This window comes from Eumetopias jubatus, unplaced genomic scaffold (assembly GCF_037043125.1).
Source record: "Eumetopias jubatus isolate StellerSeaLion01/CBP00866 unplaced genomic scaffold, mEumJub1_p1.0 scaffold_2, whole genome shotgun sequence".
In the NCBI taxonomy this organism is placed as follows: Eukaryota; Metazoa; Chordata; class Mammalia; order Carnivora; family Otariidae; genus Eumetopias; species Eumetopias jubatus.
This window is the reverse complement of record NW_028274808.1, coordinates 49,742,109-49,754,346: the sequence shown is the minus strand read 5'-3', so window position 1 is coordinate 49,754,346 and position 12,238 is coordinate 49,742,109. Positions and strand designations below refer to the sequence as shown.

At 41.9% G+C, this 12,238-nt stretch overlaps 1 protein-coding gene across 4 annotated transcripts in view; it reads left to right on the top strand.

Annotated features, from left to right (window-relative positions):
- Positions 1-12,238, top strand: part of NUGGC (nuclear GTPase, germinal center associated) — a 51,887-nt gene that overhangs the window by 26,454 nt on the left and 13,195 nt on the right. For 3 of the 4 annotated variants that reach the window (XM_028114332.2, XM_028114331.2, XM_028114330.2), the window contains 3 exons: positions 5,281-5,386; positions 6,582-6,715; positions 10,746-10,910. In XM_028114332.2, coding sequence (XP_027970133.1) covers positions 5,281-5,386; positions 6,582-6,715; positions 10,746-10,910 — 405 coding nt within the window. The remainder of the gene's footprint in view (positions 1-5,280; positions 5,387-6,581; positions 6,716-10,745; positions 10,911-12,238) is intronic. The other variant, XM_028114333.2, reaches the window with a different exon arrangement.

Below are 12,238 nucleotides of genomic sequence, written 5' to 3'. Positions count from 1 at the left end.
AAAGATTGTTTTCTCAGCATTAAGGAGAATGGATGGGGGGAGGGGCGAGTAAAGACTGGATGCAGAGAGACCGTTTGGGAGGCTTCTCCTGTAATCCGGCTTGAAGTGCCGAGAGCTTGAACAGGGCAGTCACCATAGGACTAGAGGAGAGGAGATGCGTTCGAGAGATATTAGTGAGTTCACATCCACAAGACTGGATGACTACTTGTATGTGGCAAGTGAAAGAGAGCTGGGTGTTTACATTCTCATTCTCAGACACGTGCTTGGAGCTGGTTATTACATAGCATTTTACCTTTGCTTTAGGGTACCTTTAACGAAAACCATCCTATCCTCCTGTGTGTCTCTCCTTTCCTTTCATGCTATTAACACACTCACAACACTTCTTTTTTTTAATTGAAGTACAGTCTACACACAATTTTATATTAGTTTCTGGGGTACAACATAGTGATTCGACAATTCTATACATCACAAAACGATCGCCACAAAATAAGTCTGTCATCTGTCATCATGTTATTACAGTATTAGCGACTATAGTCCCTATGCCGTACTTTACATTCCCATGACTTATTTAGTTTGTAACTGGAATTTTGTACCTCTTAATCCCCTTCACCTATTTGGCCCATATTCCATCCCCCGCCCCTCTGGCAACCACCAGTCTGTTCTCTGTATTTGTGAGTCTGTTTCCATTTTGTTTTGATTGTTCATTTGTTTTGTTTTTTACATTCCTTATAAGTGAAATCATATGGTATTTGTCTTCCTCTGTCCGACTTATTTCACTTAGTGTAATTTCCTGTAGGTCCATCCGTGTTGTTGCAAGTGTGACAAGATTCCATTCTTTTTTATGGCTGAGTATTATTCCACTTATGTGGAATATCCATTCAGCCATCAGTGAGAACATGCCATTCAGAAGGCCATTCAGCCTTACATTTAGGTCTTTAATCCATTTTGAGCTTATTTTTGTATATGGTTTAAGAAAGTAGTCTAGTTTCATTCTTTTTGCATGTAGCTGACCAGCTTTCCCAACACCATTTATTGAAGAGACTGTGTTTTCCCCATTGTATATTCCTGCCTCTTTTGTTGTAGATTAATTGACCATACAAACATGGGTTTATTTCTGGGCTGTCTATTCCCTTCCATTATCTATGTGTCAGTTTTTGTGCCAGTACCATACAGTTTTGATAACTATAGTTTTGTCATATGGTTTGAAATCTAGATGCATGATACCTCCAGCTTTGTTTCTCTTTCTCAACATTGCTTTGGCTATTTGGGGTCTTTTGTGGTTCCATATAAATTTTAGTGTTATTTGTTTTAGTTCTGTGAAAAATACTGTTTGTATTTTGATAGGAATTGCCTTGAATCTGTAGATTGCTTTGGGCTGTATGGACATTTTAATGATATTAATCCTTCCAATCCATGCTAACACACTTAACAACACTTCTGACATCTGTGTTGGGATTTTTTTTTCCCACCCTAAGCAATTCTCTGGGATACTATGATTTTTTTTTTTTTTTTAGTTAACATATAGTGTACTGTTAGTTTCAGGGGTAGAATTTAGAGATTCATCAGTTGCATATGACACCCAGTGCTCATTAACATCCCATGCCCTCCTTAATACCCATCACCAGTTACCCCATCCCCTCACCCACCTCCCCTCCAGCAACCCTCAGTTTGGTTCCTATAGTTAAGAGTCTCTTATAGAGTTTGCCTCCCTCTCTGTTTTTATCTTATTTTATTTTTCCTTCCCTACCTCGATGTTCATGTGTTTTGTTTCTTAGATTCCACATATGAGTGAAATCATATGATATTTGTCTTTCTCTGGCTGACTTATTTCATTTAACATAATAGCCTCTAGTTCCATCCACGTTGTTGCAAAACGCAAGATTTCATCCTTTTTGACAGCTGAGAAATATTCCATTTGTGTGTGTGTGTGTGTGTGTGTGTGTGTGTGTGTGTGTGTATGTATGCCACATCTTCTTTAGTCATCTGTTGATGGACATCTGGGCTCTTTCCACAGTTTGGCTATTGTGGACATTGCTGCTATAAACATTGGGGTGCAGGTGCCCCTTTGAATCACTATTTTTGTATCCTTTGGATAAATACCTAGTAGTACAATTGCTGGGTCATGGGGTAGGGCATCCTACTCAAGCAGAAAATATCTTCCTGGACATAGTATCAGATCCCACAGGTGAAGGGCTCAGTCCCACAAGACTGCCCCCTACTTCAGATGCCAGTTGCAAATAGTAGGTCCCTAGTTTACCCACAACTTCTGTCTGACTTGGCTACAAATTGAAGATCCCCATGACCTCCTCCCCCTTGGATTCAATTATTTGCTAGAACGACTCACAGAATGCAGTGAAATAATCACTTACATTTACCAGTTTTTTTCTAAATATAATAAAGTATAAAAGATACAGATGAACAGCCAGATGAAGAGATATATAGGGAAAGGCCTGGGAGGAACCCAAATGCAAGAACTTCTGTCCCCATGGAGTTGGAGTATGTCACCCTCCCGTTATGTGGATGTGTTTGCCCACCTGGAAACTTTCTAAACCCCATACTGTTGGGGTTTTATGGAGGTTTCCTCACATAGGCATCATCAATTACTCTATTTCTAGCCCCTTTACCCTCTCTGGAGAATGGGGGTGGGATGGAGCGGGGCTGAAAATTCCAAACTTCTAATGACCTGATCTGTGACCAGCCCCCATTCAGGAGCTCACCCAGAGTTGCCTCATTAGAAAAAGAAGACACTCCTATCACTTAGGAAATTCCAAGGGATTTAGGATCTGTGTCAGGTACTAAGACCAAATATTAGAACAAGAGATGCTTCTAGTGCTCTTATCACTTAGGAAATCACAGTGGTTTTAGGAGCTCTGTGCTGAGAACTGGGGACAAAGACTAATGTTAGAACCAAATATTATCCTAGCATCCCTATTTATAAGGAATTTAGGAGCCCCCTGCATCAGAAACCGGGGGAGAGACCAATACATATAATTTTTTTTCTTATTACTATTACTTATTTTACTTAGTTTGAGGATTATAATGGACTCGTGGCTTTTCACAGAATTACTGTGTTCTTTTTGATGTTCCAGTTCACCTCTTGGCCAATGGGAGCCTTTAATTTAAGCTGGTTCCGTTTAGCCTTACCCAGACATTTTAAAAAATATTTTTGCTCTTTGGCAACAACAAGATACCCAGGCTCCTTTTATTTTTTTCCTGCCCCAAGATATGGACCTCCTACTCTGAAAGAAACTTGGGTTTCTTTCAGTAAAAAATAATACTAAAAATGAAAGTTGGGGTGCTAGGGGGTCCATATAAAATGATTTCATATAAGCAAAAGAAGTGGGCAGGGTGCTATCACTGCAAAATTATTTTAAGGACAAAGCTAGAAAAGATAGATTTTTTTTTTGAAGATGGGGTCATGATTTATATTACTGATCTCAAGCTAACTCCAGCTTTATTATCCCCCTTTGATTCTGCTTTTATCTAGTATCCCTTCTATTTTGAGCTGTAGGCTTTCTCATCTCTCATATATAATATCTTCTTACAAACTTTAATATCTATGGTGTTATACACTGTCCTAACCAACCATGTGCGTAAATTGTAACAGTGACTCATCTTTCCATGGGATAATTGGATGAATATCTACTCACCTCTTGGATCCTACTTTCCAGCTGTAACTATTTCTACATCTCTTTTATAATAATACGGAACCTGCATACTGTAGTCACTTCATTGGCACTATAAAAATATTTCTCTACTATAATAACAAACATAAGTGTTAACTAATCGTCAATAATTTTTAGAAGAGGTATACAGAATTTAGAGCAAGATTTTAAATAATGTAAACACCTAGACACAGCGAGGCATACTCCTCTCTTTCAATTGTTCTAAAACCCTACTTAAATTTAATTCCACATCAGTTTTATCTCCCAGTAGAAAATAGTTTCAACTTTCCCTAAACTTTTTTGCTAGAGTCAAAACTCTATCAGAAGGGGGGAAAAGTTAATCTTGGCAGATCCTTTGTATAATTTCAGCCCTGACTGAAATTGTGGGGCTGCTGGAAGCTTACCCAGGCATCTCTATTCCAGCCTTGACTGCATGGGCTTACAGCTTGCCAGACATGTGGTCTCTTGCCTCTCCCTGTGGACTACTCACTCAGCTTTTTTGCATCTTTGCATCAGAAAGAGATTGACAACTCTCTACAGTTTCATACTGCCCCCAAACACCCATGCACACACACACAACCCTTTATGGTTTTTCTCTCTTTCTTTCTTAGATTTATTTATTCATTTGAGAGAGAGAGGGAGAGGCGGGGAGGGGCAGAGGGAGAGGGAGAGAGAAACTTTAGCAGACTCTGTGCTCAGCATAGAGCCTGATGCGGGGCTCGATCTCACGACCTGTGATCATGACCTGAGCTGAAACCAAGAGTTGGACACTTGACTGGCTGAGCCACCCAGGCACCCCTTCTTTTCTTTTAAGTGAGAATAATGAAAGATTATGGAACAATATTTGTGTCTAATCCCAATGTGACTTCTCTGTGATCATGATTTTTCTAATCATAAAAAAGATTTCCTCACATTCTTAAGTCCTTGACGTTTAAAACCATGATGTACTTAAACGTTGCTCTGCTTTTAAATGTGTCTGATTACTCACTAAGCACCCAGCTAAGAAACTTGCATTTTCACAGCACCTTTGCCCCGTGTTGTGTGGTGTAGGTAAATATTTAACAACCAGCCCTCTGTTTAAAAAGAAAAGAAACAAACCAAAAAAGCCCCGATTTCTAGCATTTGCTGATTTCCAAGGTGTAATACTCCCACCATTGCCAAGTTCAAGCTACCAGGGTGATGTCACTAAAGGCGGAGTTGGGGAGAATTGTGAATCGGCTCTTAGGAACAGGTGCAGCCGGCTCTAGCATGTCGCTGCCTTTGCTGGAGTTGGGCTTTTTTGTGTTTTTTTCCATAAAGCATCCTGGTACTTTTCCTCTCTCTGAACATTTCAGTACACTCTGAACTATTTTCTCTACACATTTCCTTCTAGAATTGCTATTCTTAGCTCCCAATAGAATAGTTTCTATGCAGTGGTTTTCTTACAACGTCCATCCTTGTGAGGTGTGGACAGATGGGAACACCTGATGTACAGGTGTGCTGTGTTCTTTAAGGGGCTCTTGCCGGGTTGAAAGTGAGTGAGCGGAAGCTGGCTGAAGGTTCTCATAAGGCCTGCACATTGTTTCCTTCACCATGTTTGAGTTATTCTGTTCCCTGTGTATCTCTCTCACTTCAGAGAAAACTGCCTGCTGACTCCAAGGTTCTGGAGGCTTCCGATCTAGTGTACACAGTCAGCGCCCAGGAGTACTGGCAGCAGGCTCTCCTCACTGAGGAGGAAACTGGTAATTTATATATATTCTTTTTATCTCAATCACTAGAATTCTCAAGATGAAGCTCGGCACATTGAATTAACTCTCTAGAATTTTCTGTGTGTCATTTCCAGCTTGTCGCAGTTTCTATACCTATTAGCAGATGTATCTGTTTTTCTCTCTGCATTGTTGTGGTGCCTGAGACCACAGTTCCTCTTTCATCCAAATTTTACCAAGAGTTGGTAGAGGTCAGAGATTGGGGTGTCATTTCCTAAGTATTTGGCTTGTAATTCTTCACTCACCCAGCTACAAGTATTAGACGTATTTACCCGGCATCTATTGTATGCTTTGTCTCTGAGGAGGAAAAAGCAGAGGCCATGACCCCTTTCTTCACAGACCTTAAAATCTAGATGAGGAGCTAGTACTAAAGGCATGTGTAAAAATCAAGGTACAAATAAGACTTAGTCAAATGGTGCTGTGAGTACGATAGAAGCCCCGAGAACCCAGAGGTGTGCATGACTGGAGCACTCAGTGTGAAGTGGGTGAGCAGGCAGGCTCTGAGTTTGACTTTGATCTGAGCTTAAAATGGCTTAAGACGGGCATGCATTTTACCCGACGTGTCTGCATGGGAGAGGAGGCGAAGGGCCAGAAGGTGTAAAGTGTTCCTGGAAATGGGAGAACTTCTTGAACAACGATATAAAAGAAATAATCAGCATGGCATACGCAAGGAATGATATAGAAGAATTTCCGCTTACGGGAATGACGGGGAGAAGAGTAGGGTGACACCTGTTATCTTCTGACCACAAAAGGTTAGGACTAAGAGGAATTTCTAATCCAAAATCCCATTCAGCAGAGCTTCTCACGGAAAAGTCTAGGGGGATGGAAGAGCTGAGACTCTGGGATTGTGAGCACCTTTTGTTCAACTCTGTAAGTAGCAGTCCCAAGGGAAGCACCAATGTTTCTAACCAGCCTGCACTTTTCTACTTAGTTGGACTTGTACCACTAAATAAAATTAATATTCATCATTCTAACTTACCCAGCCATTACTGTTGATCCTAGATGTGGAAAAAAACATCCCCCAGAAAAGTTGGTGTAGTCGGCAGTCAGCTCACATAGGACCTCAGCTGTAGCTAATTCAAACTGCCATTCCGATCTGTTCATTTTTGTGAATTCTCTTTGCTGTGAACTCTGGCCTTTTAAAATTGTTTGTGCTGCCTGTGAATTCCAGAAATCCCCAGGTTAAGAGGCTCTATCAGGAAAAGGCTCCTGGACAAGAAGAGGATGATGGTGACCAAGTATGTGACTGAAGCCTTTGGTTTATTGCTCCTCACAGACAGTTTCAACTGCACAGAAAACCTGCCGGTACGGGAGATACTTACATGTGTGCTCTGCCTCCCAGCCTGGGCAGAACATTCCCTTTTACCAAGTTTGGAAAATAACTTACAATATTTTTTCTTTTCATATCAAAGGAAGATAGTAAGCTCAAAAAATCTAAAGAAGACAGAGATAATTTGAGGGTTACGATGGTGACATTTGAGTAAAAAAGAAAGAAATAATATTTTGCCTGACAGATGGGTTGAGAGGAAAATGTAGAAACGATCAGCAGCTACTTTCACTTCTCCTGGGACCTTGAATAAGATGGAATGTGTTTAAGCGATAACAGAAGTGATTTGTTTCACCCTCGTAGAATACCGACAATTCTTGGTTATCCTACAGAGGCATGGTTAGGCATACAGTCCAAAAAATTTCATCTGTCTATGGATTTCCTTCATGCCCTGGTGCTGTCAGAATCTCAAACTCAGAGCAGCCTAGTACAATAATGTGAGAGAGGAAGGGAGCTAGCAGGGACATTCAGCAAAGAGTTTAGATATATATCTTCATGATCTCGAATGCTGGCCTTCTGAATGACCAGTTCCAAATTACTCTTGTCATAGGAATGGACAAATTTATCTCTTTGATGGATGATTTATTTATTTATTTATTTTTAAAGATTTTATTTGTTCATTTGAGACACAGAGATACAGAGAGAAAGAGAGAAAGTATGAGCAAGAGGAGAAGCAGAGGGAGAGGGAGAAACAGGCTCCCTGCTGCTGAGCCAGGAGCCTGATGTGGGGCTTGATCCCAGGACCCTGGGATCATGACCTGAGCTGAAGGCAGACCATGTGAGCCACCCAGGCACCCCAGGATGATTTATGTTTTTACTCTAAAATAAGATGGATTGGCTGCTAAATTAGATGCAGGGGAGAGTTTTGGGGGAAAAAAATCTGTCATTTCAATCAATCACCAACTATACTGCTTCTCTGTGAGGCATTTGCATTTGAATTGCATTTGAATATACCATTGGGCAATCATATATTAAAACAGCCTGCAGCAACCTGCCTAGGAAACCAACCTCTTATCTACAACAAACAGCTCAGGAGGACAGCCTGCTGTAAGTTAGATTCATAGGGAGTCCGACTGACATCTCTAGTAACAATCCAAGAAGCTAAGCAATGATGTCTGTAACAATCAGACCCAAATGGGCTAGTAATGCACCCTAATGAATCACATAGGATCCTCCCTTCTAATTAGCCCACCCACAGCTCCCCTGTGCCGGTGGCCTCTAGTCGGGGTGTGCCTGGAGCCTTCCCACTCCTCTGCCTGCCTTTGAATCTCTGCCAAACACAAGTGATGGTGGCTGACTCTCTTGCTCCAGCAAGCTCTGGCAAAAGAGCCTTCGCATGTTCTCATTTGGCTGGTGTTTATTTCCACACTTGCTATCAACCATCAGATTTGCCCCACCAGATTGTCCAACTTTTTGTTATGCCGAACAAGGAAGGGGCAAAGAAAGTGAACCAGTAGGGCTCCCTGAGGCTTCAAGGGGCTGGTTCTGAGATTGTGGGAAGGTACCCCTGGGCTGGCCCTATGGCATGGCCAGGGGAGGCAGATAATGGAGACCTGACTTCAATGTGAAAAGTAAGTAATGCCAACTGTTGACGGTCTTTGCAGTTTTGGTCAAATGTCTGCATTTAAAAAATTCTATATAAAAGTGACATACAGACCAAGGTTCCCTGTCTTTTTTTATCATATTTTTTATGCCTTGTTTTGGCCTAGTTCTGTGAGGGGAAAAACAAAAACAACAGCAACAAGCTGGAATCTTGAGATTTTCTAACTTAACTTTGTCCTCTGAAATACCGGGGAAGCATTTGACCTTCTAACTTCCCGAAAATGTTCTTCAGGGTGAAAATTGCCTCTCTGCCCAGCAAAAGATTGCTTTTGGAAGTGCTAATGGAAAACAAATCAGATGTGGTGCTGTGTGTGGTTGGTTTGTTTTACAAACACAAGGACAAGGCATTTTGCAATCAAACTGAGAAGTGCCTGCCCGGTGATCTTCTCGGCTAAGGGGGAGGGGCAGCCCATGGAGGGACTCTTTGCCATCCTCAGGGCCAGCCTGTAGGTGACAGAAAACACAGAGGAGGGGGCTGGTCAGCACTTCTGGGGTATCCAGCACTTTTCCTCAAAATCCTTTGGCCTCAGATATTGGTCTCAGTCTTAATTCATTGATGGGAAGTTGGAAGGCAAGAGTTTTGTCAGTTCATTCGCATTCTGAAGAAATGTGGTGATTGATCATTTTTTAAGATTATGACTCAAACCAAAAAAAAAAAAAAAGAGAGTCTGGGTAGTTATTGATTCTAAATGAACAGGGATCTAGTCATTCTTTTTATGAATCAGTAGGAAGCTGATTATGACATCTCAATGTCAAATGAGCCCTGCGTTTATTCGCAGTAGATGTAAGCCTTTCCCTTTCTTACTGTTCTTTTATTCCCAGACCTGCCCTTTCTTATCATTCTTCCGTTTATTTAACAACGATTTATTGAGTATGAGACTTTGTGAGAATCTTGCCCGTAAAGTTTCTGTTGGTGACATCTTTCTTATTTCCTTTTGATCACCGGTAACACCACAAACTCAGAAGAATCCAGAGGGCACTCTGAAAGAAAAGTATGACTTTTTTTCTTACCAGTGAAAAACTGTGAGAATCCGTGGAATATTCTCCATAAACTCTAAAACTTATGTATTCTAAGTCTCAAGAAGTATGGGGGTTTGAGTCTGTTTTCAGGAAGATTCAGCTTCATTCACTTCAATGCAGTAAAGATCTAGAGAAGATCTAAGTTGTTTGTGTAAGGTCACACATCAATTTGAGAGTGATTTCCATCATCAAATTTGGAATAGAATTTAAAACCCCACATTATCTAGTAGTTTCTCTGTGGCCTTCATTCACTCCAAAATGTTTATCAACTGCACACTCTGTGCCATGCCTTGGAATACACAAACATGAATAACACAGTCTGCAGATCCTTCAGCAAGTTCCTAGTCCAGGGAAGGAGATATGGAATGAGACAGACGTAGCACAGCAGGAGGAGGGCTGTAATGCAGGGATGTACAAGATTCAGTGGAAGCACAGGAAAGAGAGCCCCAATTCCACCCAGTGGGGTCAGGGGAAGCATCACATGGGGAGTGGCTTTTGAGCTTTGTCTGGAAGGATGGGAAGCATGTGCAAAGACATGGGGTACAAAAGGGATGACACATTTGGAGAATGGTAGCAAGTTCAGGAGCAGCTACCCTGGGATGGGATGACATTTTTGGCAAAGAGCTGGTGGTGCTGGAGAAGTTGGCTGAGTCCTTGCTATGCGGAGCCTTTAAGCGCTGAGCTAAGTAGTGTGGCTTCCATCTGCTGTAGACATTGTGATTCTCAAGATTCTCACACAGGGAATAACACTACAGAGTTCCCAGTTTGAAATCTAGAGGTCAAGGCTGTCTCTCCCTTGTATTAATTGAGTAGATCTTTTCCTCTTCGACTAGACTGTATTCTCCTTTGAAGAAAGGACCTTGTCTTTATTATTGTGTCCTGTAGCTTTGTTCCTCAAAGTGTGGTCCAGGGCCCAGAAGATCATCATCACCTGGGGGCTTGCTAGAATTGTAGAATCTCAGGTTCTCGGATTTGAACAAACTCTCCCGGTGATTTGTACACATGTTAAAGTTTGAGAAACACAATTCTCAAAAACTGCGTTGTGCACAAAGCCTATTAAATGTTTGTGGCATCAGATGTCATTGAAAAAATATGTTTTAACAGCATTTGGATTTTTATTTGACTAGTTATTCCCTCAAATAGCCCAATGGATTAGACACCTAAAGTAAGTTGCAGGAGGCATATATATATTGTGCTCTCCAACCCACAAAGCTTAAGGAGGTCTGTCCACTGAGGGATGCTTCACTGGGACAAAAGAAGTCAACTGAGGGTGATTAGCTCAAGCCAAATCTTGTGTTGGTGGACAAGCATAAAGGAAGCAAAATTTGAAGAGAGAGTGCCCTTAGGGAGGGGTGGCCTCATGCTTCTTATGGCCCTTGTCCCTAGAACGAATACTTGCACATGAGTGGACTGCGGAGATTTGTGGAAGAGAAGATACAGCTGCTAGAGAAGGCCATTGACCAGTGCTTTGCCCACATAGAGCAACCTCTGCAAGAAGGAGTCCAAAATGCCAGGACTTCCTACCGACGGATCCTTGGGGCATGCCTGGTGGTGAGTGACCCTCTCCAGGGAGGACCTGTGATATTCGGTGACATCTGCCTTACCTCCATGCTCTTTTTGCACTATTCCATGGCTTTTGAAGGAAATAAAGAGCTAAACGAGAGTAGGAGAGAGTGAAAATTGTATACAGGAAAGCCCATACAGGGAACTGATTGTGCATCACGAGGACCTAGGAGAGAACTGAGGGTCTTGTTTTGAGTGCCAGCTCTACCCATCATGCACTGCGTAGCCCCGGGTGAGACCTTCAACCCATTTAAGCTTGTGGGTTTTTTTCCTCTGTAAAATGGGATGTTAATACTCACCCTACTTATCTTAGGGTTGATAGAAATGCCAATTAGATTACATAAACCTCTCAAGGGGCCTGCAAATTGTTGTTTTATCTCTTAATTACTTATATGAGGTAGCTGAAGGATAAAGATGTAAGTGCCAGGCTGTATTTATCTAAGGCTAAATGGTGAAAAAGGAGGCTTCTCATATCAGTTTGCTAGGGCTGCTATAACATAAAATACCAATGACCGGGTGGTTTAAAGTGCAGATATTTATTCTCACAGTTGTGAAGGTTAGAAGCCCAAGATCAAGGCAGTGCAAGGTTGGTTTCTCCTGGGGCTTCTCTTTCTGGCTTGCACATGGCCACCTTCTAGCTGTATCCTCCCACAGTCTTTTTTCTGTGTGTGCATCCCTGGCGTCTCTCTCTCTTCTTATAAGGACACCAGTCCAATGGGCTTAGGACCTACCCTTATGCCCTCGTTTAACCCTAATTACCTCCCTAAAGGCCCTATCTCCAAATATAGTCACACCGGGGCTCAGAGCTTCAACATGTCAAGTCAGAGGGATACAGGTCACTCCATGACACCTGTTAGGAGTAAGGAGTGATGAACAACACTGCTCATGGGACAAGGATGATACAGAAGTCTCTAGAGCTGGGAGTAGTGCATAGACTGCATGTTGTTGGCATTGTTGTAATAAGAGTTGGAAAGTTAGAATGTTAGCAGTGAGAAGGTGGTGTGTAATGGAACTCTACATTTCCATGGGCTAAAAGAGTATAGAAGTGGGAATGATTCTGGGGTCACTGGAGAGGACTGTTAGAATTTTGACACAGGAGAATGAGAGGTGGAGTGCCTTTCACATGGCTAGGGGGTGGCTGAGTGTCCATGAATATAGTATGTGCACATGCATTCACTCATGCATTCAGCAAACGTGGATAAAATGCTTACTCTGGTGCCAGATACTGTAAATTACCTGATTCAGTCCTTATAGCAATTCTGGGTGGTAACCACTCTTACTATTATTTTAATTTTACAGCCTTACAGTGGCTGAAC